At 41.7% G+C, this 27,452-nt stretch overlaps 1 protein-coding gene across 1 annotated transcript in view; it reads right to left on the reverse strand.

Moving 5' to 3' along the window:
- Positions 1–27,452, reverse strand: part of LOC126395229 (protein kinase C-binding protein NELL1-like) — a 457,381-nt gene that overhangs the window by 227,683 nt on the left and 202,246 nt on the right. The window contains exon 12 of the mRNA XM_050052536.1: positions 26,079–26,207. Within this exon, the coding sequence (XP_049908493.1) occupies positions 26,079–26,207 (129 nt within the window). The remainder of the gene's footprint in view (positions 1–26,078; positions 26,208–27,452) is intronic.

Genomic DNA, 27,452 nt, shown 5'->3' on the forward strand with positions numbered 1-27,452 from the left:
GTCATTTTGGATTTACTGTAAAAACAAGCTGAAGATGCTGAAAGTTCATCCATTAATTAGCCCCCTGGTGGTAAACAAAAGAAGGGCTTGTGGGACTTTTTAAGGCTCTGATATCTCTCACTAGGCAACAAGAAGTGTTAGAAATGCATGAGCACAGGTGGGAAACAAGTTCATTCAAGTATTAGCAGTCCAAGGTTATCAGCTATATTCACATTAATATATCAGCTCTCCCTGCAAAATATTAAATATGATGTAATTTGTTACATAACTTGTGAAAAAGAAGGAGGCACACCTTCAATAAAGCAGCATAAACCATTCATATAAACGACTTCTGCACTTTGGTTCCGTTTTTCACTTTTCACTAAGTTGAGTTCTCACTTTAAGCCATCTTAAGATGTCCGCACTTAATCATGTTATTAAGCCAATAGTAAAAGGCCATGTATTTCTCTTTTTAAAGGGGATCTATCATACTCATGTTTAGGTTCATACTTGTATTTGGGTTTCTTCTTAACCCTGTAAAACCCACTGTTGCAAATTTACAACATCACTTTTAACAATTCTAAAAAAAGGCCTGCAAATGTTTTTTTTTCTCAAGACCACATTTACATTGTTAATGGGTCCTATTGTTTGTCCTCACAATGCTATTGGATAGAAGAAGTGTTTATAGGTCTGGTCATCTGGCCATGAACTCACTCTACCTGCAAACTTCCCGTTGAGCTCATCTCCTTTTTTTGCATGACTGGATTTGTCAGGATTAAAGTAAGTAAAATTCCTTAAAATTTTTTTTTTGTGTTTATTACAATGTCTAGAACATGTACATATTTAGTTATTTTGGAAAACATTCATCAAATTTGATTTATAGCTTGTTATGTCTATGTTGTAATTCTACAACGTTGGGTCAGTGTGGTAGTCAAAATAGCCTGTGCTCCTCCTTACACATTACATAAGGTCACTGCACTTCTCACATGGTCACAAATTGAAAAAAAATGTAGTAGAAATTTAAAGTATTAGATGATTCATTGTAACGAAGCTCTAAATGTGCTTTTCTGTTAAATTTTTACTTAGTTTAGCTTAGACCATAATTAAACACATGAATAAATTGTATGGGGTATTTGAAACTCCAACATCTATAGCAGTATTTGAAACTCCCTGTATCTTTGTAGTTTTTTGTTTGTTTTTTAACTTCTAAATGATCCTGAGCTATTTTTCTCAGTGTTGCCCAAGCAGCAGTTTGTAGCATTAGGAGATAGAAAAACAGGTTCTGAATGTTCTGGATTTGTTGGGGGGATGCCTGTTGCATTGTTCAGGGACAGGTGCGAATGGTCTTGAATGTGAACCTGTAAGTGCTCTGGGGGGATGCATGTGTTCCTTTAGTGATTCAGTAACATCTAAAGAACTGCTTTGCCCATCGCTACACCAAAGTGTAACAACATCAGCTGGTTCAAACTAACTGATGAACAGAGGCTAATACAAAAGTGGTAAAGTGAGCTCAGCAGTGTGACATCATGTGGTATATAATATATATTTAAACAAGAGTTTAAACTGGAGAAGGATCTGTGGCATGAAAACAAAAAAGGCTGTTTGTAACTTTAGAGTAAATAACACCAGAAGTCCTGAAGTCAGTGAAGATGTGACGGGCTGGACAGAAACCAGAGGATCTGTAACCTCTGTGATGATGATGACGATGATGATGATGGTGTGGGACATGAGTTTCATATTCAGTTTGAATGTCAGAATGAAGCTTAATGACTTCCAGAGAAAGGTATTAGCCAAAGTATTATTTGAACCGTCCATCTAAAGTCATCTGTTAACTGGGTGTTTTGTCTAAAGAACGTTCTTCCTCTGTTTGAGTAACATTGGTTGTACTTTGGCCACGCCGTGTGCCATCCTTCTGTTATTGTATGTAATGTGATATGGTCTTGAAAATGAAAATAAGAAACTGAATGTATTTGCCATCATCCAAAGGTTTTTATCACCTTAATTGGGATCAGTGGACCAACAGTATCTCTTTAGCCCATGAATTTAACGATCCAATGCCTGTTGCATTGTTCAGGGACAGGTGCGAATGGTCTTGAATGTGAACCTGTAAGTGCTCTGGGGGGATGCATGTGTTCCTTTTAGTATGATAAGCAGAGAGCATAATAGGCCAGCCAGACAGTATTGTTTGAATGTAGTAAACCACATTGAAAGTGACGGAGGAAAAAGTTTTGTAAATATATTTTTTTCCAATATTTTTATTTATAAATGCTTATTCATAAAACTATGATTGTTGTGTGATTATTACTCATGATATATACTGTTATGGGGCTCAGTAAGCAATCAACCCTGCAAATGAATACTTAAATGTTCTGTATATCTGTTCAGACAAAGTGAGTACAAACACAGAAGTTCTGCTCCCAACTCTGCCCAACGTTGCAAATTTACAACATTTCCCTAAAAACTTACTAAAATGTAAAAAATTTGAAAACTCTTTGATTTCTACATCAGAGGCCTCCTAAAACAATATCTGAGAGGTCAAAAAAAATTTGCTCATTTTTTTCTATATCTGGGTCTTACAGGGTTAAACATGCTTTTGCATGCTTTAATGTTAAAAAACATTTTATTTTCCTCATATTGTCTCCCTGAATACACCTGTGTTGACCCTCTGTTTAAGTAGAGCCATTTTAGTGCCTGTATCTTTAAGTCCTCTCTCAAAAGAGCAGAGTTTGCTCTGATTGGCCAGCGTTTCTGGGTCTTCCCAAACTGTGTTCTTGGCGTATTTGCATGCCAGCTAGGGAATGACTAACTACTGTAGGAGCACTTTCTACTGTGAAAAATTACCGTTGAAAGCTTTCAAACCAAACTCTTCACAACCGGACATGTTCCAGCAGGAACCTGATCTGAATGGGGAGGAACAAGATTACGTTGCTCCCTGACGTTAGCATGTAGCTAAATGTAGCACTGTACTTGCAGCCAGGGAGTGACTGTAATGAAATACACTGGCACTTTCTGCTGTGAAATATCAACAATAAAAGCTTATAAACCAGAATCTTTGCAATTGGACATAATCCAGCAGGAATATGATCCAGAAATGGGGAGAAATTGGTGAACGGACCTGCCCTTGTATAGCACCTTTCAAGTCTTCTGTGGACATGTGGACTGGAGCAGCCAGGGATCAAACTTCTGATCTACTTCCTGAGCCACAGCTGCACCATCTTCAGCAACCTGGTGTTAGCATGTAGCTACATGTAGCAGTGTACTTGCAACCAGGGAATAACTGTAACAGAGTTTGACGACACTTTCTGCCATGTCAAATCATCACTAGAAGCTTTTAAACCAACATCTTCACAAATGGAAATGTTTCAGCAGAAATATGATCCAAACTGGGGAGAAACTAGCAACATCAGCAACTATGATTACATGTTTTGCTGACATTAGAATGTAGCTACATGTAGCAGTGTATGTAAGGTAAACCATTTAAGAATGTGTCACATGCTGACATCAGCTTGTCTCAAAATTAGACAAAACATTGGAAACGGAGGATTCAGAACGGTCTGAAGCCTAAAGTTTTTGCTCACAGGGATTATTTTACATACGTTTATCTAATTATTTGAAACTTTGGCCATGTTTAATATGAAGATCCAACATTGTGACACGAGCCTATGGGCCAATATATGACAGAAAACACAATATTACATTACATACAGTGTCCTTCCACATAAAAAAGTCATCAAGTCTGCAGTTTTATGTTAATAAGTTGTTCATAAATTGATTTTGGTCTGGATGCTCTTTTCCAGAAGTAGCTGCACACTGGCCAAATGACTATTTCACAGCTTGGCTACTCAGAGGTTATACTTCTTAATGGTTTCTCACTGATCTACAAGGCATAAATGAAGCGCTAATGAAACAATTACAAGTGATAAACCTATTTTTAAGGTAGTGTATGCCTTATCAGGAAGTATTACTCATACACACACCTATGCACACACATACACATAGACAGAACTCGGCATTGGTCCAGGAGATGCTTTGGAGCTCTTAGTTGTGACATAACAGGCGATTCTGTGGAGAGACAGCCAAAACTGTGAGCCAACTAAGACTTTCATCTTTTCTTTGGAACGAGCAAAAAGCAGATAATTATCTCCACCCTCTATACTTGCTTCTTCTGGACTCCATAAGAAGGTGAGACTTGTGCTAAGCAACGAAGGAAACCAAGATTTCCCTCAACTACAAAATGATAACAGTGCTTCACGCGCGGCTTTGATCGTGTAAACCCTGAATAAATCGATGAGCTCTTCCCTCACTGCGCCGGCAGCCTGAACTGCTGCACCCGGGCTAAACTACGCTCCTCAAAGACAGCCACAGTTGACACGCTTTGGGCAACAGGTGCAGAGAGCTGAGGCCCTTTGTACTTTGAGCATCTATATTATAGCTGCGAGCGCTTGGCAGATATTTTTGGGGAAGCACTAGATGAGGCTCCCGCTGTTGCTACGAGACTTGTGAAAACCCTTTTGAAGCGTGGCACAGTTGAGTGCAAACTTGAAATATCTTTAACTTCTTGCACTTGGTGCTGTTGACACCATAAATATCCTAAGCTTTTTGCAGACGTATAGCTGTATACCTGTGCAATGTCAACAATGCAATGCTGCAACAGGCAGGCAAAAGCACAGTAGTACATTCAGATCCAGATCACTTTAGCTGCAGATGGAAGAGGACACAATATATAAACAATATCCAAACAATCGGGACAGACTGAAGACAGAAAAACTGGAGACTGTCGGCCTTGGATGACTTGCTGTTGCTGAAATAGTGTTTCTGCTTGCCTAAGAAAGGTGCAACATACATCTACATCCTATACAGCTCGGGAGGGTTGGTGAACAAAAGATGAAGTGTATAAAAACAGAGCATTATCATGAGCATTTGGTGATTTAGACATCAATACATCAAGGTACACCTGGGCTTAATTTGTGTTTTCAGACATCTAAATGACACGAAACCGTTGTTTCATCTGTATTTCTACATTTTAGGGGTCAATATCAGTATTGATACTTTTAAATCAAGATTTCAAATGTTATTTCCAAAGTCTAGGAAAGTTCAATAAATATTTGTGAGCATAACCTACGCTCTCAAAGCTAGAAACCAGAGAAGTAGGTCTCAAACTTGTGATGGCATAGGGTATAACGTTTGGAGCTGCTCCATAGACAATGAATGGGAGCCTTACTTTGTGGATCTTTGTTTTCTTTTTCATCCCCAAATGAGCTCTCTTCTATTGTAGTGTTCTCAGTTCTGAAACAGAAAATGCACCCATATACTCAGAACAGTCCCCTGGCTGCTCTCAGTGTCATCCGTAACATCGTTCCTGATTCATTGTCTATGGTGCAGCTCCAGACTTTATACCCTGTGACATCACAAGTTTGAGTTTTAGCACTCTGGCCTCTGGATTTGGGAGAGAGTCATAAATGTTAAACGTACTAATATTTTTGGACTGTCTTAGACCATAGGAATAAAAGGTATGAATTTTGAAAGAGAGCTTTTTTTGTTCCCTAATGAAGACCTTAGGGTCGAAACTGGTCGCCGTTTTAATGTAAGAAGCCATGTTAATTCAAGTTCATTTGTTCCTGCTCTGCGCACATGTGCCTGAAGTTCATTTTTTCTTCCCATGGGCGTAGTTCCCCTTTAGGGTATCAACTAAAATAACCCAGTATCAAGTGGTTTTAAAGTTCTCCAGTCAAATGAGACCGTTTGACCCTTTTTGTACCCAGATCTAAATAACAATGATAATGTTCTTTTGGTTTTGCTCATAGCCAATCACCACAAGCATTCCTTGATTTAATGATGTGACATGGTAAAGTCAAGCACAGTGTATTCAATGGAGTTGGCAGTTCACATGCCGGGGTGCCACCAAAATGTTCGAAAAATGGAGATAGTGGCATTTTACGCAACTGAATGCTTCCATTCACATGATAGATATCTACTGAAGTAGAAAAAAAAGGGTAGCTGATGTTGGTATTGTAATTTTTTAAATGGATACTCAGCCCCAGTATATTTCCACTTACTGTATGTTATGCTTCACATTGAAATACAGACTTTGAAATGCCATTGAAAAACTACTTTCTCTTATGGCTGCAGAATGTTGGCTTCAAAAGAACCTCAGACCCCGTAAGATCTATTAAAAGGTCCCGACTTCTGAGGTAAGTTTGCTTGATTGACAGATACAGTATCTCATGCTAGCACAGTCAGCCGTGCCTCAATTACCTCAGATTCCCCCAAGCAATCCCCTTACAAAAATGAAATTTTGTAGCTCCAGTAACTGCCAAGATGGCAGCAAACTGTAAACTCAAAGTGAAACTTTAAAATGGTTCCTTCAAAAACTGACAATATTATTTCTTACTGTCCATGCTGTAAATATGTGGAAACCACTTTAAAAATCTGCAGCATGTTCCTTTAAGACTGAAGCATTTTTCAAAGACAGACACTGGATACTCACTGCAATAACATTCAATTAGATTAGATCACTCCTGTGCATGTATTTTCTTTCTAGACACAATTAGTGCATGGCATCATCCCTGCTTCCCTATATAGTCACAGCTCATCTTGGTTGCACTGGAGCATTAAATTAGTGCTGTGACAGTTACAACGCAAGGTTGCTGGCGGGTTTAATTGTCAGCGGTTAAATATGGTGTGAATGTAAGGCAGCCTGGCAGAACGTTTGGGTCATAAACCACTCTGAGCTGTCGTGCTTTGTGGAGCGGAGCAGAAAATCACTACTCCAAGGGAAAATCCTTGACATGTACTCTGACGGCTAAAATCAATCCCCAAACAAAGCTAAACTTCAGGATAAATTTAGAGTCTTGGCATACAAACTATCTCATCATTCCCTCAGAAAAAGGAACGGCGGAGCCTAAATATTCATGCATACATTCATCACTTGATATACTGTATATTTAGGCAGAGCAGAATGATTTGTTCTACATGCTGTTGATGCGTAGTTTTTATCACAGCCTGTGCATTCACCAGGGGTGGTACTGGATGATCAAAGTCCTGTGAGTTCAGTTACTCTGTGTAAGAAAGTAATTTAGTTCAATGACACTCAGTCATCTGAGTTTTTCTCTTATTCACTAGTGTGTGTGCGCGTGTATGTGTGTGTGTCTTAAAGGCCAAGGACACTGTCTGAGCTAAGTGGAGATGACTGATGTCCTCGCAGTCATAATTGTGTCATTACCACCCTGTGGAACATGATCATTAGTCCCTGCGGTCTCTGCAGTAATTAACGGATTGGGGATAACTGAAGAGAAGACTGAGGAGGAGCGTCTGTCCGTCTCAAGACTCGACTGGAGCCATATCTTCACCTTCTGACAAAAACACACAGGAGATGACCTTAGATGATCTTTTCTTGATGATCTGTGTTCAGATAGTAGCTGTGTTCCAGGCCAGGGGCTGACTCCTTGGAGGTCTGTCTTTTAAGACTGAATATATGGTAACGGGTAAACACTAGCTTTAGTCTTGTCCTGCAGACACAATCACAGTATATTTTGGAGATGTCAGTATCCCAAAATCTACTGCCAAGCAGTTTAGTCTACCCAGTGTTTGTGTTCAGGCTATCATTGGTTAATGAATACAAGGTTCCCACTATAGACTGTATAAAATAATGGACATAGCTACCATGATGTCACCCAACTCCTGTTTTGAGGTCTGGAGTTTTGGCCATGGCCATCTTGTTTTTTTGGAGCCACAAGTGACCATACTTGGACAAGAAGGTGGACAGAGCCTACGCCAGTACGCCATAGTCTGATGTGCACCTCTCCAAAAATGTAACTACACATCGCGGTGACACAGACCTCCTGTCTGTTTTTGTAAGCTGAAAATAATTTCCCTCAGTGGGAAAGGAGCTTTTGTTTCACAAATAAGACACAATAAATTGTAAAGACAGAAAAGTCTCCACAAAATAGAACTTTAAGTCTTGTGTGTGATTTATCCTGGCTTCATATGAGTAGAGGAAATCTCTGCTTGTCGCTAGGCTAATTTATACAATGTAAAATGCCATAGGCTAATAACGTTAGCATGTTGTATTTGTTTGGAAAACATGTTCAGAATATTGTTTTGGTGGTGAACCTTGTGAGTTGTAATGGAGCTGAATTTTGTAACGTTACCTTTGTTAAATGTTGCTGTTGTCCCTGGCTTCATATGAGAAGAGGAAATCTCTGCTGGCCACTAGGCTAATTTATACAATGTAAAATGCCATAGGCTTGTGCTAATAATGTTATCAGGCCAATATAAAAGCCAAAGCAAAGTTTAAATAATGTAGGTGTACACTGTTTCTGTTAGCAGCCTGGATATGTTAATGTCTTAACTTTACAGGCTGACAAGGATCCAAAAAACGCAGCATTGTAGTGTCGGTTTATGTGAGGCCAGACTGTCTCATGTGGGAGAGAAGTACAAGACTGGTCATCTTTCCCTCACTCCCCCAAAGGTCAAACCATTATAGTCTGCGTCCTTCAAAGGCAGATGACAACCAAACTGGGACAAAGACAGTGTTTGACTGATGGTGTTACAATATTGAAAACCAGTAAGGGTGTGGAAAGTGAGCTTGGACTCCATCTCTGCATGCATGTCTGTAACAACCCTGTGATTGAGTGCTACAAGGTCAGCAGGTCTGCCTGTGAAGTAAACGCCCAGCCATTTCTTCTGTCCATACTCCAACTGCAACTGCAGCGAGAGTTTACCACTGATTAGTGCTGTGGTTGCTTTGAGTGTCTCCCTGCATCAGAGAGCACTGTCCACCATTTGAAAAACATAAGCCCTATCATTTTAAAATGAAAAAAACAAAACAGTCTGTAACTGTGAGACGTCTGAGCCCTCAGCTTAACAAAAACAATTTTACCGCTTCAATTGAGATTTGACGATCTTTACAGAGTTGTGGCTCGTCTTAAAAAAGATAACAGTGATGATATGATCTCTGCCTTAATTAATGAAAACTGTATGTCAACAGCAAGATACAAGGATTATGAGGAGAGCCTGTTTCACCATTAAAATCTCACCATCACTTCAGCAATCTGATTACATACCACAATCTAGCTAAAATGAAAATAGGGAACAGCAAATTGTCCCACTGCTTGGGGTAAAACACTGATCCATGCTAATGAAATACAACAGGCCTTTAGGTAATCTGCATTAACTCCCATTAGGCTACTTGGACAAATAAGTTTTTCAGGCTTGCATGGAGGCTTTCAGGCTCAATTCCAGTGGAAATGTGATCATTTTAGCCCGAAGACCATGCCGAGCAGCGAGCCAGCAAGCCCTCTGGCTCGAGGATTACCACCCCAATCCCCTACAGCTCAGAAATGGTCAGGAAATTGAATGGGAATAAGCAGGGATAAATAACCATATGAGGAATGAGGCGAGGGAACGGAGAGATGCCAAGGACAGCGTTGGCTGTGTTGGAACACATGCAGTCGGCATAGTGCAGATGGCAGAGATGGATGCCACCCAGAAGAGAGTTTGAGAAGTGGGACATGAAGGGAGAGGAGGGACTCGGAGGAGCAGCACTATACACACACACACACACACACACACACACACACACACACACACACACACAGTCGTTCAGTGATATAACTGTAATTCATTACAGGTCTTTTACTGACCTTTTACCAGAGTGCTCACCCACTGTGACTCCGGCAGACCTCTGCCAGTGTAACACAGTAGGCCGAGTCAATCCACCCGCTGCACACAGAGAAGCTCTCCTCACACTCTCAGACTTTCAGCAACATGGACAGAGCTTGGCCAGCTGCACTGCCTGTACTTTCCAACATTGCTCGCTCTCTCATTATCTCTGTTTGAGTAGTGAAAAGAGGGGTTTTGTTGTTATTTTTACTCCTGGCCGTCTGTCTACTTGTTTGTTAGCAGGCAAGATGCTTTTTATAACCTTTATTAAAGGATGATTTCACGTTATTTCAACTAAGATCTTGTGTCTGTAGCTAAGGTCACTGTTCCTATCAGTTATGATAACATTATATTCACCAACTTAACTGCTTAGTTGTGGCATCACTGCATCGGTAGGTTGAGTTATAGATGAATCAAGAAATCTGTAAACTGTAACTGATGCTTTAAACCAGAGGTGGGAGGAAGTCACAGATGTGCAAGTCTAAAGTCATGACCTTCAAGTCTCAAGCGAGTCCTCAGTCACTGTGGTGAAAATCAAGCAAGTCAAGTCGAGTCATCATAATCTCATGATATCATATATAGAAGCAGACTACAACAGTCACAGGGGGCATTTTTACTGTACTTTTACTTGTCATACTTTAAGTACATTTTCCTGATATACTTCCATACTTAAAGAAGCAACAGACAGCATCTTTTCCTAAATATATCATGAAAATAATGTGGGTTGCACAGGGTAGTGGCCACAGTAAAATCAGACTAGCAGCATTTACATAGGTTACTTAGTGGCTTTGCAATCTTTGTAATGAGCTTCTGCCACCAGTGCGGAAAAAATCTGCTTTACAGCAGGAAACGCATCATGTATTGCGAAAGTGGTGGGTCAGCCAATCAGGGACTGGAGCTGGTCCTTATGAGGAGTTGGGCATGAGATAGTTGAGTCACGAGCACAATGGCAGACGGACAAAGTTTGGAGACAAGTGAAAAAAGAGGCTTCAAAACCCATGTCCAGCTAGCTTTCTTTCTAATGGATCAGTAAGTAACACGGCTAAATGTTAGCTAGACCAGAGAGGACTGTACTGTACTGGCTGCTAGTTCATTCCTAGCTGGCCAGCATCACAAATCGCCGCAACCAGGGAGCGGGTAGCGAATGTTGGTCGGCTGACATCCTGGTTGCCATTCTACATCAGCCCTCGGACAGTGATACCCCCCTCCCTTCCTTCTGTTCTCTTCTCACGGAGGCAGCTATCAACGAATATCACCCAGCTAAGTTACGCCCAGCTAAGTGAACAGTGAGCACTGTTTCCCATTCAATTTGAGCTCCAACCGGCCGCACCGTTTATTCTAGAATGGGGACTGTTAGTGTGTATTGGTAAAATTCCACTGTGTCTACTGTTGTTTGTACTGATACTGTACATATTGGTATCATTTACTGTGAGCTGTTTGTACTGGTACTGTGCATTCTGCTATAATTATTTGCATTACTATTTGTTTTTTCTTCAGATAAATCTGATAATTGTTGCTCGGTCTCTTTACTCATTTATTTAGTAGAGTGTCCACACACCTTCTCATTCTACATATACACAGAGGTATACTGGTGGCTTTACAGCCTACATTTTATTGATTATCTCTGATCCCCATGGTCAATTTGGTCATTGCGACAGTGCGACGCAACACCGCTGACGCTAGGTGGCACCAAACTAAAAAAACGAATCCTTTCTGTTGCCTCTTTCAGTAACATTTTAAATGCAGGAATTTTACTTGTTACAGAGTATTTTTACAGGGTGGTTTTAGTTACTTTTACTAGAGTAAAGGATTTATATACTTCCTCTCCTGCACCGAGCCAACTGGTCAGTGTCAAAGACTAGTCTAATTTCTATGTGTTGCTGACTCCTGAATCTCAGTAATTAACTTGGTGAATGTTACGATTGAGCCTGTGGGCCCAATGTAGGAAATTCAGGTTTTAATAACCCAAATTATCCTTGAACCGGGGTAGTTTTGCTGTGAACAGTGCTCTCTTTTTCAGGAAGTCCCTGTTTCACACTCACACAGTTGCATTAATTTACATTTGGAAGCTGCACAGTAAAACCATATTCCAAGGGCCCTGACAAACCAAGCCAACATTCTGCTGTTGGTCAGTGTCGGTGAGTGTCTGTCGCTTTAGTTTTTGGGGTGTGTCCCGCAAAATTGGCTGATTTAGCATGTTTGAATTAGCGGTGGAGCCTTTCAGTGATTGAAAACACTCTGACTGTCAGTTCAGCTCAGTGCATGAGAAGAGAAACAGAAGAGAGAAAAGCAAACACCTGAAGTCAAGAGGGTGTGAGATTGAAACAAACTCGTTACATTATGTACAATTAATTCCTTTAGCCACTGAGCTCTTGAGCAGAAACCCTACGAAATTGCTTGTGTTATTGTTCGCTAGCTCACGGTAAATATCATTTGTTCTTTCAACTTTGGGTTGTGTTGTTTTTGTGCTAACTGTCTCACTAACATCTTGAATCCATTTTTTCCAGTTATCCAGTTTCCCATCTTTTAATGATGAATACAGACTACAGCTGCCTGCTGCTATGGAAAGTTATTTGCTGCTAGTTGGCTGTAGTCTTAGTGGTGTGTTCAGGTGTAACTTTTTGGCCCAGACACAGGCAATGTGAGGCAATGCAACAGTCAGCTGTCAGATATGGTGCGTCTGAGCCTTAGTCTGTTGGCACTGGCAGCTCACTGGAGCAGCTGGGGGTTAGGGGTCTTGATCAGTGGCACTACAGGGCACTCAGATTTATCCCACTGGTTGAGGGATCAAGCCATTGACCTTCTGGCTAGATTTGGCTACGATTTAGCAAACACCTGTGACCTGTGGAAGAGATTTTGGTGGCGCTCCAGCCCTAAATTGAGACTTATTGTAATTCTTTATGTATTGGAATCCTGTGACTTTCAGTTCATCTAGATTGAAATGTCAGATTGAAACGGTTGATGGATGATTGATGGATTGAAATGAAAGCAGAACTCGAGTATAAAACTTCAAAGAAATAGCTCAACATTTTAGGAAACATTCTTATTGAATTTCTAGCAGACATGGTAATACTGAATGGATGACAATTCATTCACTGTAACAATTATTCAGCTCTCTACATAAAATACACATGGCCTTAACTTGAATTAAAATGTCAAAGAACAATTCAAGGTTCATCAAAAGTGCACTTTCTGTAATGAATGTCAATTATTCTTTAAAACATTTTCTCTGCAGGACTTCCTGTACAAGACAGACTGAATGTCTCAGAACCGCAAGACATAAGAGCATGGGGGTTTCATTGCCTTTGAAACTACAGGCATCACGCTGTCTTTGAGTGTATGTAGGCGCTGGTGGGAATATCTAGGACTTTTGAGTTGATTACTAAACATGTGCTTTGTTTGGGAGGACAAACAACAAACCAGCAAACTTTTACGAAGGGCACAGCTTCCAGCAGGCTGTTGGCAGAGGCTTGCACTGCTGCCTTTTAGCTTGTCCTTGTCTTTATCTACCTTACTTACTGCCTATCTGTCCTCCTCTTTGTACCCCCCCCCCACCGCCAACCCCACTTCGATCCCCCTCTTTCCAAAATATACAGAAGTGAGGAGGAGCGGGCGCTGTTGCTCATTCGTTCCCTGTCATTACATCCTTGTTTTAGCACGGCGGAGGCAGAGTTCCCACAGAGAACCTGATTGATTCGCAGAAGTACAAACACAGCCAATTACTCTTTAATGCCACTGAGTGAGAGCCAATTCAGCCAGCGGCACTCGCCGATGCCACAGAAGACAGACGCACACTGCTGCTCCCATCATCGCAGGCTGAATAAGGACAAATGAGGATTATCTAAACTGCTCCCAATCAATAAGTCACTTTCTTTTGCATTACGTCTCTCAGCGCGCATCACATTAGCTCTCATCAGCTCTGCATTGACAACATTAATGGTAATGACTTGACACTGAAGTGGTCTGTGATGTAGGATGAGTAAAACCTTCGCCGCACATTATAGGTGGGTATTTCCATGTTTCTCTGGCTCCTGGTGTTGTTATGTGTGACCAGACTCAGCAGGGAGAAGTAAGCAGAAGCTGTCAGTTTTAGCGGATTAGCTGTAGCATAAGGGCAGGTGCTGCACTCCGGGTGGAGGCACATCGTGTTTTCCTGAGCTTATCTAAAAACCCAGGACAGCTACACACACCACACACACACACACACACACACACATGCACTCACACACACCTTCAATCCTGCTGAGGAAGTCCTGCAGGCAGGCTCTGCCCTTGATTAGCACATTTCCAACCTCTGCGGATATGATTCCTGCAGGTTTGCACTCCCAGGGATCTGTCTGTATTTCTGTCTGTTTGTAGCTGCAGCCTTCCACCGCCATAAACCTGTCCAGCTGTGTGACTGTCTGTCAGTCAGTGTGCTGGTCTGTCCCACCCAGGCGCCAAATGGCCAGCTCATCTCAGCTCATCTGCAAACATACGATAACAGCACCTCTATCGGCACCAGCAACATGGAGAGACAAGATGGGTGAAATCCTCCACAAATGACTTGCTAAATCCTAAATCATCGGCCCGGGGTGTATGGCATGTGGATACCTTATCAGGTGTAAACATCTCAGCAAACAGGGTTCACAACATGAGGACACACTGTATGGGGAGCATTTACTAAACCAGCAACCAAAGCCTCCACCAGGGAGTCCAGAGAAACTGGAAGGACAAACAAAACATCGACATCTAAAGGGTCAGTTCTCCCAAATTACAAAAACATATTTATCACCTACCCATGCTGATATCTAGACATGCAGAGAGCTTTGGTTTCACGTGCAGATGTTTTTAGATGTCCCCCGAAGACACGGATTTAAACTGCAGCACTCACAGCTCTGAAAAATTATCAGTTTTAACTTGAACTGTTTTACTGAGGAAATTGTCTCCATGAAACTGAGTGTGGAGCAAAGTGAACATGACACTATATTTAGAAGTATGTGTCTACTGAACTTGCTTCTGAAAATCACAAAGAAAAGTCTATTTGAGAGAGTGGTAGCATTTGATTTTTTTAGGGTGACAAAATCTTATATTGTCTCACCCAACATAATAATTCTCACAAAGCACCATATACATTAGGCTGGTGAAAGTGTATCAAAGTAACTGGTCCCGGTTTTTCTTTGTTAGAAATCACTCTGTATTTAAGCTTCTGTAGATCTGACAAGAAATGCGTCTGGTGATGGTGCATGGTTGACACAGTCACATCCAAAACACATATTTAAAAAAACAGGCAATCAATAAAGTCGGACTGCTTCAGGCCTGACAACAGCAGGACTCATACAGACACAAAAACCTTAGTAAACTGAAGCACAGTAAGAGGTTTGTGCCAAAATTTGTCATAAGCTCAGAAGTATAAAATAACGTGCAATGATGTTTCATCACAGGCTTCATCAGGGTTGATTTGTAAACTAGATTGCTCACAATCAATTTATCTTTTTGGTTTGTTTGTTTTTGTATTTTCCTAAACTGGTGAGACAGTTTTCACTGCATGGAAATTAAATCTAAGCAAGGTTGATCATCTCACATTCAGACTCAAAATCTAGTTGGGCTCACGGAGTGCTTAGGAGTACAGTTGTCACTTTTCCTGTGTGTGTCATCAACAGCCAAGGTGATTTCTGCACTTTCTTGTTTGCCCTTTGCAACCAGCATGTGCAAAATTGACAATATATTGATTACAGCCACTCAAAACCCACACTCACACCCACTCTATAGATTTTATGTAAAACACTGTATGATTACATGTGAGACTGATGTGGCTGCATCCATCGGTGGCACTGATAGTTAGCTCTAAAGTGATATTATCGAGCCTTTTATCAATTAATGCAACTCGATGTAATTAGCTGCAGCTCCAAAGGAAAAGTGCACTAAACACAACATTTTCCTCTAATGATTCCATTATCAATATATTAGCTCTTTACTGCTTCATTTTACATTGTAATCAGTTATTTTTCTCTGTGAAGTATATCACGTTGCATGCCCTCAATCAAGATGCCTGAAATGTGTTCAAGAAGCTCCGGTTGCAGTGACTGTGACACTATTAGCAGCAGAGTCACGGCATATTAGTGAGTGTAAAAAGCTCTACAGACAGAGAGAGCAAAGAAGAGAAGATGAGCTGAAATGTGCTGTGGTGTCAGTGGGGACTGTCTGGAGATCAGGGTCATCATAAAGTGCCTCCCCAGAGCCTGTTAGCTAAGGGGACACATCAGAGTGTCAGTCCCTGAACCCGGGGAGTTCAGCTGCTCCGGAGCTAAATGAAAGTGAGCTGAACAAACAGAAATAGCTCCCTTAGGTTTCATGTGTTGGCCCCACACTGGGCTCTAATCTTATTACCTAAAGCAGAAAAACAAGCGTGGATTCGCAACAGCTGCATCCGACCATGTGCACACATGCAAGAATCACCTGTCACTAGTACAATGATGCTTCCCTTTTTAAACCAGTTGTTGAGTTATGATATTAAATAATGGCCTGAACATTATGATTTCACGGTGAACTCGATCTTTGACGTTACGGAAAATGTCATCATTTTATTCTATTTGACATTTGTGTGAAATTTTGTCATAATTAGCGTATGAAATCTTGAGTTATGGACAAAAACATGTTTAGTGAGGTCACAGTGACCTTGACCTTTGACCACCAATATCTAATTCATAGTTTAGTTCATCCCTGAATCCAGTTAGACGTTTGTGCCAATTCTGAGGAAATTCCCCTCAAGACCTTCTTGAGATATTGTATTAATGAGAATAAGACGGATGTGAAGTCTCAGTGACCCTGACGTTTGACTTTTGATCACCAAAATCTTTATTTTTATTTAATTTAACCGTTATTTAACCAGGAAGTCCCTTTGAGATTCAAGAGTGACCTGACCAAGGTAGCAGCCAATCAAAACACATTTAAAATGCAACAAATATAACGTAGAATACGAAAATCCACAATAAAACAACAACTCTTCAAACGTGGTGGCCTCTCAAGAAAAACAAGCACATGTCTCTGTCAACACATTCTTTATGATTGCCTAAAATTCACTGGTGGATTTTTATTTTTAGATCTTTCTGGAGATTGTTCCATGTCCAAGGTGCAGAGTAGGAGAATGCAGTTTTCCCCAGATCTGTTAAAACCCGGGGTTCATTAAAAAGTCACCACTCGGTGCAGCATCTTTGAGTCCAAGTGGACTGGTTGCCAAATTTGAAGAAATTTTCTCAAGGCCTTCTTGATATTCGTCATCTTTGTGTTCATGAAGATGGAAACGAGGTCACAGTGACCGTGACCTCAAAGGACACAGTGACCGTGGACGTTTGCACCAAATTTGAAGAAATATCACACTCACAAGAATGACACGAACAAGGTCACAGTAACCTTGTGCTTGGACCTTTGATCTCCAAATTCAAATCACTTTATTACTGAGTCCAAGAGGACGTTTGTGCCAAATTAGAAGAAATTCCCTTGAGGCCTTCTTGAGTTATCACGTTCACAAGAAAGGGACAGACATCTATGAATGCATGGACGTACAGACAACCCAAAAACATAATACCTCCAGACACGTCTATCGCTGCCGTGAAGGCAAAATAAAACTGCAGACGAATGTCGCCCCAGCCAGTTATTGTCAGCAACATGAAGTGGAGAGGGAGTCATAACATTTGATCAAATGCATGTTAATTTAGGTCCAATTAAACTTCACAAGTAGTATCCAAAACAAAAACACAGCTGGCGGAGTGGTGAAATGAATCCACCTTTACATGTAAAATAAGGGCAAGTCAGTGTTTGAGTTGCACACAAGAGCCGCTTGAGAACTAAAGGGCACAACAGGAGCTAATGCTGCCATTAATGTGTGTAGAGTGACCCATGAGGGTTCTTAACAGCAGGAGAATCCTCTACAACAACCTCCTGAGACCATTTCTATGGAAATAGGCTTCAACTCTGCATATGTGAAAATACTTGACTCGACTCGAGCGTCTTACTAACTGCTCTGACTCTTCCCTAATGTGCTCGCCCATAAACATTTCCAAGGACGCGCCGTGGTGATGGAGCCTTTAATTTGAAACAAGGAGGAGAAAGGAAGTGCACAGAAGAGACACTTGAGAGGCTGTAACGAAAAAAAAGGAAGACAGAAGAAAAAAGAAGTCTTCCTGCAGAGTGGGAGATCATTTGGGTGCACTGAGGAAAAAATGTCTGTATAAAGCTGAGAACATACCGGTATGTAATGAAAGATAGATCTGCACTATCTAGGTGCACTTTGGTCGAACATTACACCCATGCTGGGATTTCACCCACCATGGAAGGACATATACGGAGCAGCCTCTGTGGTAACAACCGGCCATTTGGGAGGAGGGTCCCTGCAGCACTCAGCTAGGAAACAGGGAATTATGTTGTTTGTCCTCAGCTGATGCAACATTCTCCACATCAGCAGCTTTAGCCCTTTCTTCATGCAGGGCCTCATTGTGAGAAGGCTCGACCAAATGTGAGCATTTTTTAGGTTACGATTAACAAGCTGTCAGTAACACAACAACAGTGTTAATGTCTGTGTCCTCTGGAGCTGAGAGAGGATACTGTAGATCTGCTGGGACTCTACGAATATCACTGACAGCATAAACAAGAGCTGATGAGGATAATAAGCCTATGATAAGCCCATTAGCACAAACGTGAGAAATAATAGTGTGCAGAATGGAGCAGCATCAGGTGGTGTGACACACTGAGCCGGAAAAAGAACACAACCCGCGAGGTGTAGTCAGTGCTTTTTAACAATGATATTTAGTGCTTTAACACCCCTGCTACAGTGTTCCCTGCATTTCTGTCTCACAGAATGTATCTGATAATAGTATTAGAAAATAATGACACATTTTCAATCTGTACCTGAAAGTCTGAGATGGCACTGGTTAGGTTTCAGAGGTGGGAGATTGGTGGGAAATTAAGTGAAAAACAAAACACACAGGTGCTACACAGTGACTCACTGTCACCTCACAGAAAGAATGCTCTGGGTTCAAGTCATGGATGAATTTATGAACAGGCCTACCGAGCACAGACACAGGGGCTGAAAGGGGCCCCCCTGGCCTTTAACTGCAAAATGTCATTCAAATTAACAAATGCCGACCAGGAAGCGACTCAAAATGAACAAAAAAAAACATACAAAATGACTACAAAGAGAAGCAAAGCAACTACTAAGAGGGATTCAAAATGGCAACTAAGAGACAGGAGCCCTTTTTAAATAGGAATTGTGCAATTTGCAGGAAAGCCCAATCAGTCTTTGTGTGGCAAAATGCCACCTGCCTACTTTTGTTTATACAGAATGCGCCTTTTTCGGGGCAATGGGGGGCGTGAGCAAGTAACAAAACGTGTAGCTCAGCGCGTGACGTAACGTGACGCCTCTTCATTTGCGAGGACAAGGAGGGTGTGCAATTCCTTGTCTCCCCAGTTGCTCATCTTTACAGTGTCTGTCAGGTTTGCGTTTCCCTCTTGCTACTAGCTGCTCGCTAATTCCTGCTATCAGCTGTTTCCTGTTTATCCACCGCCAGTGGGTCGCACATGTGGCGTCATCAACAGCTCCTCCCACAAGTCATCAACAGCTCCTCCCGTGGCAGAAGGCCACCTCGTTCTTTTTAAACCAAAAAGGTTGCGCCAATATGTCTACCCTACGAGGTGGAAAATTGGGCACCTCGCATCAACTCGCTGTGTGTCTAAACGCTCGCAGCTTGCCGGGAAAATGGCCCAACATTTGCCGAAAATCTGGCAGTGTAAAAGGGGCTATAGATTAACTGCAAAGAAATGCAAAGCAATGACAATAAGAGGCACAGAGAGATGCGTAATGACTACACAGACAAGCAAAACAACAACAACAAACATTTGATCTGCCCCTTGTTCAAATGTGCTCCGATTTCCTCCTGCAGTCCAAAGACATGCAGGCAGGCCAATTGGCGCATGCGTCTCTATGTGTTGGGTGTACCCAGTCTGGCTTTTAACCTTTTTGTATTGTCACTATTGGCCGCTCTGCGGAAAGCCATGCCGCGCCAATTTGTGTTTCCATTGTCATTTTAGTCCCACTGTGCCACACCAGAGATGGACCTTCTCTGAAGTAGGTGCAAAAGCTGGGCCGCCCGCTCTCAAATAGGTAGCATGTGAACAAGCGTGTATTGTGAGACTTAACTCCCCTCTGTCTGCAGGAGAGCAGAGAGAAAGGCATTTTTCAAAGTCTCTGTGTGTTCAGCTCTCAGTACGTCTGTAGCTTCTAACTGAATCTCTGTGGTTTGGAGTTTAGTTTCTCTCCTGCGTCCCATTTTTACTTTAGATATCTGCTTTATTTTACTGTTTCATGTTTGCTATCAGCCGTATTAGTCGTGTGAAGTTGCTGCTTGAAAACTCAACATTTCCTTATTTTGCTGCTTCACAATAAAAGATTTTACATAACAAAATAACAGGGGACATTTATTGTGAAGAATCTACAGGAAATTAAATGTGTTTATGCAGAACTTTGTAAGCAGCTTTTCTTCAATAAAGACAAGTCTAATAATACAGCAGGGAGGAAGAGTAAAATCAGAAAGAGCCACAGTGAGATGTTGATGACGAGCTGCAGACAACAGGCTCTTACTGCACCTCTGCAAACAGCTCACCTCCAACAGGTAAACTTCTTTTACCTGCCCTGCTGTGGAAAACACATGCAGCAGAAGTGCTTTTGCAAATGCAAATTCCTGCTGTGCTGGTCTGATGGCCAAAATCCAACCAAACCAAACCATCCAAGCCAAGCCAAGCCAAGCCAAGCCAAGCCAAGCCAGCACATGACTGTCCAAAAGGGGTATATGTCACCTGGGACCCTCCAAAGGAGCGGATATAGCTGGTAATGGATGGATATGTATATAAATACCTTCATATAAGGGACAAGGTAATGAAGGGAATGTTAAAGGTCTTTCACATACAGTAACTGTGGGGAACACATGAAAAGGCTGATGGCCTTCAGTGCAGTAGTTTCACGCAGAGTCCACTTGGCCTTCATGTGAGCATGCTGTTGCTGAGGCAGAGCCAGCAGGCCAGCAGTAAGCCCTGTTGGAGCCTTTGAATTGCTGAGTGTTGACAAGACCAATCAATATCAGCCACTACCTTCTCCCAGGCTTCCTCCAGGACGAGAAAGTATTTCCCAAGCTAGAGAGAGGAGAAACAGCTGCCTGAACATGCAGCATGCAGAGCACTGCCTCCAATGGGCTCATCTATTAAGACCATCTAGGAAGATGTCAGCCCATACGCAGTAATACACCTTCAGTGGAGTGAATAAAAACACAGGCCTTGGGTGGGCAGGCCAGCGAGAAGCAAACCATCATTAGTGTGTGCCTATGTTTGTGTTGCTACTTGTGCGCATATTCTGCATATGCAGGCACATTCCTGCTTTCTGAGATTGTGCAGATGGTATATTAACACATTCATCACATTCCCTCACTGGGTGTAGCAATCAGGCGTGCGTCATACGTGTTGTAGCGGGCAGATACAATATGCTGCAGCTTCACTGACTTCTAGCAGAGAAAAGCATTTTTCATCAAAAATCACAGCCCTTCTTCTTCTCAGTGTCATAAATCAGTCAAATTGGAACAAACAGAAATACTGCTGGAATCAGCTCAGTTTACTCTACTGAGTAATTTCCTGAGTTGTGCATAAATGTCCAAGTCTTCAGTCAAAAGTTTTGGGAAAAAAAAAAAAGTAATTCAGCTGATTGTTTGTGCATCACTGGTGCAAACAGAAACTGCCTGCAGCTATTTCAGCATGACTTTCTATTGTGCAGATTCAGTAACAAAAATGGTTTCAGGTGACGCCTGCAGCTCACTTGTTGACCTGTACATGTGCCACTTTTTTTGCATCCTCAAATCCATCGTTTTTAATGTGGTCACATGGAAGGCCAGCACAATAGCAAGAGCAACACTGTTGGGGCATGCAAGCTTTCCTGAGTGCCTGTTTTTCATGGTGCTACCGCTGCAAGCTGAGATAAACAACAACAATTAGAAGGTGGCAACGTGCACCATATGTCATGTGACGAGGAACAACCAATCACAGCCAGCATCTGTCTTTCCTCTCCTCCATTAATATCAGTGTATGGTAAATATGGAGACCATCACAGCCAATATTCAAGTGATGGAGAATCTTAAATACAGGATACAGATGGATGAAGGACAGTTTGAAAAAGACTTGGGAAAATGATTAAACTATAAAACAATAAGACAACGATACAGATAATAACACTGTCTAGGTAGAAGTTGGACTCGTTTACTCCCGCAGGCTCTGTTCATCTTTTGTTATGGTCTCTAAGTTTTTTATTTCATGTACATAGTAAAATATGTTCTGCTGAAAATCCTTCCCACCTACTTGAGGAATTCCCAGAAACAACTTCAAAAAGAAATGAAGTAAAAGGAGGAAAGAAAATAGAAACCATAGGATAGGGTAAAACACAACCCGGATAATGTATTTGCTTTAATTATTGAAAACACTTATTTTCTATTTGCCCTGGAATATTATGACGCCCTAGAAGAGAAACAAAGTGATATAATGGGTTGTTTATGAACATAGACCTGACCAGTTTGTACCTTGAGACATGCGACAAGAGTTTTAGTTTAATATTCATTAACTGAGGACTCTAAAGAGGAATTACAGCAGGTGTAGCTGAACAAAAAATGTGAAGTTGATCATTTTAGTACATGACTACCCAGAGCTTTACATATGTCCCACAGATAACAGTTAAATACAACCTTTAAAAAAACACCTTCGGAAAAAGATCAGCTCTACACTCAGGGTTTCTGCTAAGTAGGCTATGATACGTTGCTGGTCATGGTCGCTTAGCAACATCAGATGCAACCTGCCTCCGCACCCTTGAAAGTTCACACAGAGTAGGCACAAGAGTAGCACACAGCACCCAAACTCATTTTCCAGGCGCTAAAAGATGCTGCACATGTCCCGGCCCTTACACTTGCTGTTTGCATTATCCATAGAGCGATGGGAAATGTGGTGCCAGAACTCAGAACCTCTTCATTACAAATAGAAATGCAAGCAATATAAATCCATGACATGCTCGGCTAAGACATGAAGTGTGGACAAAGAGAGTGAAAACAGAGTAAAATTAGGCTTTGAGGAATTTCACACTAGTCTGAGGGTGAGATTTGTGATGTTAAAAGTTAAAACAACACTCCAACGTTAAGTCTTAAATGTGATTTAAAGGAAATAAAAATATCAGTGAAACTTTCCACAACAGTTGGGGTATCTCATGATCCACCAAGGTTTTGACACACTGGAGGACAATACTACAGCCAAGTACCCCATTGGGAATAATAAGGTATTCATCTGTGGTGAGGGAGAGTATAACTGTGGCCCCACAAGGTGACTGAATGCAGGACAGAAGGCTCAAGCTGGGCTCTGTTCAAACCCCCTGGTCCCTCCTCAAACAGCCCTCTGATTACAAGTAAATAATCTCATCTTTAGTCATTCAACTGCACATTAAAACATTTATGAGGGTATATTGGTCACATTTAATGACAGCTTAGAGCCACGGCCGGACACAATCTCCGGTTTATAAAGTCGGCTACAAGAGGAGAAATTAATTTGCTTGGTGAAACACCTATTAGGATGTCAGTGACACCCCATCACACTGCTGGGCTTTGTTTATAACTCAAATAAAACAACAACAAAAAGGAATCTGTGATTACTTGAGTGTGCTGTGTAAGACATGTTATCCTAAGCCAATTTATGTTGGAGGTGAGAGTGAAGCCCTGTCAAATATCACCATACTGTACAGCAGGATTCCAGCTAATCCAGTCACAATAGAAGTTTGAGCTGCCTTTAGGGAGCAACCCCCAAACACGGATAATGCCGCCACAGCCAATAGAGCCGTAGCTCCCCGATTTACATAGCTGATCTGACAATCAGCGTTTCTCAGCCCTCACTCATACGGTGTGGGACTGTTGTGGATTGGAGTGGAGCTCTGGGTAAACCTCTTTACCATGCAGATCAAACAGAGGCAGATAGACTGGAGGGCTTGCGGCCCCTGTTTAGTGAATTCAGTCTGCCGTGGCTCCGACCCAAAGACAACTGCACCGAGCATCGAGCAAATCCTTCAATCCGCCGGCTGACGCTCCCAAGCCTCTTAATCAAATAAGGCCATTAGCTCCATCACAAGCACTCTGGGCCTCCAGCACGCACCGACTGGGGCTTTCACCCAGCCAACTCCAACAATCAGAAAACTGGAAGCACCCTCGCACTCTCAGTGACTTTTTCACAGAGGCCGGGGATCCCCTGAAAATATGTGAAATGATGCCTCGAAGCTCAGATGATATGTTTTCCAGGACAAGTGAGGCAAACGCTACTGAAAACAACAGGTAAGGATTAAAATAAACTCAAAGTATGCAGCTTGGGATGGCTAATGGGTAAAACCTGGACTCTCAACTCTGAAGACCTGGGTTCAAATCTAAAATATAGCCACTGCAAGTGAAGTTTAAATCCTACCAGAAGTTTTACAACAAGCTAAACGGACCATGCCTGCACCACCCACTGAATACAAATGTCAAGGGTCTATTTCCTAAAAGGATGCCATGAGTTTTCAAACTGACTTCATACCTTGCAGACAGCACCTTGGTTTAAATTCATTTTTGGGATGTTACAAAAGTCCGCCTGGAGATCTCAAACAGGCAATTCAACTCCGGGGACATTAAGTTGGTGTTATCCTTAGTTATCGTTGGACATTATGCAGTTGCAGGCATGGGACTGAGCATTCTGTAGTACATTTGAGATGCTCCTATTTATAGAACTGAAGACGATACCAAACAGGAACATCCTTAATGCAAGAAATTACCAAATTCATATCATCACTTGACAGTGCCCATGTTTGCTTATTGTTGGTCTTCTGGGTTTTATTTTTCGACACAGTTCTCTAATGGGTTTCTTTTCATTACCTACCTCTGAGGTATCGATTACATTACACCACGTTTACTGTATTTCTCCAAAGCAACTTAAAATAAATGGATTCAGCCTTCATAGGTACAGCTAGAGCTTATCCTGCCTGATCACACCACAAAAAGTTCTGCATTGTCATTAAATGATATCGAAACATTTGAGTGTTTCCTTTATCATTTCCCAGCTAGTATTAGATGAAATAAATGATCTGGAAATCCATTTAAAACTTGATGGTATCCTTTGGAAATGACCAACAGTAAAGAAAAATTCCATTAATGGACTCAGCATGCAAAGGTCCTTGAACCAAAGGTTCTTGGGTTCTGTGATGAAACTGTTTAAAGGAATACTTCAATCCCAAAATGACCATTTGAATATCAATCACTTATGATGTGTTACATTGATTTCATCAAGGAAATTTTGTTTTTCTCATATGCCTCCATGGTGGAGAATCCAAAAACTTCTTCTTGAGGTGAATGGCAGCCTACAATGCCACCTTGAATTTGCATGTCATTATGACTTCATTTTTTGCCTGATGTTTCACTCATGTGATATTCGAGGTTATACTCTAAGCACTGCCGGCCTTTTTTGTAAATGTATTTTTTGTTAATATATTCCTGTGGTGTAATTTTGCAGTGATTTTGCAGTGTGTTGTACTCAGTTTCGTTATAGTTATCACACGATCTGTTGGGAGACCACCATTGGTTGTGTATATAAAGAGGTTTGTTTCCTTATCTTGTTCATGTCTGATGGAGGCTGGTGCCCAAAACGTCTCATGTGGTGATACAATTAAGATTTCCAAAAGGTGCTGTTTCTGGTGTGCGGACCTGTTTTTATATTTTCGTATTTGTTCTTCTGTCCAGCACCACGGATTTATCGTTTACGGATGTGCATGCTGTTTTTTGAGTCTTCAGATTGAAATCTTGCCTCCCAGCTCACTCATTGGCCAGGAATTGACAAGCGTTGGTGAGTGACAGCAGAACTCCTAGACATCGTTTCATCAAGAATTATCCGTTTTTGAATTCTGTTTACCATGGAGGCATGAAAGAAAAATTAAGTCTTCTTCATGGACACAAGGTAACACAGGGTGAGTAACTAATGATCATTTTAGGGGTGAAGTATTCCTTTAATTAAGTTGCCCAAACTGAACCTCACCATGAATATGGATAAAATGTTCACACAACAGACTGATCAAATACATCACTGTTTAACAGATCCTGCCAAAGGTTCCGCTCCCTTCACAACTGACCACAGAGCTTTCTCAGACCAGACCTTGTTCCCCTTAAAGTGAGCCATCATCATGTCATACACTCAGCGTGTTAATATCAGCTCATCAGAAACCTCAGTCTGTGGCTCACAGCCAGCACAAATGTTTCTAAAAGAGAAGGATGAATTAAACGCTGACACACTGCCAGCCATACTGCTTTTAAAACCCTGAGTTAATAGCTTTTATGAGTCAGTCACATGAGCCCCGACTCAGCCTGCAGTCCTACCTTCACAGTAAGTAGAATCCCCGTGGATGGAGGCATAGCCGCTCTTGCATTCACACTCTGCTTTAGTATTCCGGTTTTTACACTCAGAGTTTTCTCCACAAATGAGTCCCTCTGCGCAGAAGTCGTAACCTGAAAGAGAAAGACAAAGGAGACCTCGATTTACTTTGGACTGTACACAGAGATAAAAGCGGACAAAAGCACAAACAAGCAGCCTTGTTCCTGTCGCCCACAATACTGTGGATGACACAGAGCTTGATGTCTAAAGTTTATGACTGCAGTAAATTTGGTGCAATAATAAAGGTTTGTCTTTCATGACAGCATGCGCCCACACAAACAATGCAAAGAAAAGCATACACGCACAAGACATGCTGCTAATGTAGGAAGAGCTCAGAGGATTTTGTGTTTTGTGTTCATGTGCTGGTTCTAAAGGAAGTTCACCCCCAAATCAAAAATACATATTTTTCCTCTTATCTGTGGTGGTATTTCTAAAGCTTGATCATTTAGGTGTTAGTTGTTATAATATAGATAGTAATATAATGGATCTAGACGGCACTTGGCTTGTAGGGCTCAAAGCCCCCATAAAATACATTTAGAAAGACTCAACAGTAATGTCTCAGTCCTGAAATTATGAATCAAGATAATTCACACACCTTGTAGATGATATGGCACATACCTATAAGGAAATATTGTGCTGACATTACAGCTCAGCTGAGGAGGACACTATTAATGTTTATATCTTGCGCTGTCAAAAGCACAAGACACTCGTTCATGAGTAGACACACTCTTTCTTTTGCATGGTGATATGGTTGGCAGGTGCCAAACTTTTGCAGAACTTTTTACCATTTATAAAACTGCCCCTAGTTCGTATCACCCCCCCTTGAAGATCCGCATATTTATTTGAACCCGACAGCGACAAAAAAGCCTTTCTCTATATGGCTATTTAGCGTAGCCCGGCTCGGGTTGGACACGCCCACAGGGGCCCGCAGTCATTAAACCACAGAAGAAGAAGGAGCCGTGTTTACGAGTAGGATTTAAGAAACAGGCTAAATGACATGTAGTAGGGAGTAATGAATGATTTCGGACACATTGCACACTCTTGTACAGTTAGGTGGTGGTATGCATCTGGAAGTTGTTTGCGATCCGCCAATAAATTGAGAGAAGAAGAAGAAGAGCCGTGTTTACAGAGAGTGTTCTTCGAGTAAGCGGTACACAACGGGCATTGCTGAGCACGTAACAGTTTTACCAGATGTATCTATAGGCCCGTTTCCACCGCAGGAACTTCGGGGTAATTTTACGGGGCCGGGGCCGTTGGTGCGTGTCTCCACCGCAGGAACCACCCCCGAAGGACAGATTTACGGAACTTTTACAGGGGCT

This window comes from Epinephelus moara, chromosome 1 (genome assembly GCF_006386435.1).
Source record: "Epinephelus moara isolate mb chromosome 1, YSFRI_EMoa_1.0, whole genome shotgun sequence".
Lineage (NCBI taxonomy): Eukaryota > Metazoa > Chordata > Actinopteri > Perciformes > Serranidae > Epinephelus > Epinephelus moara.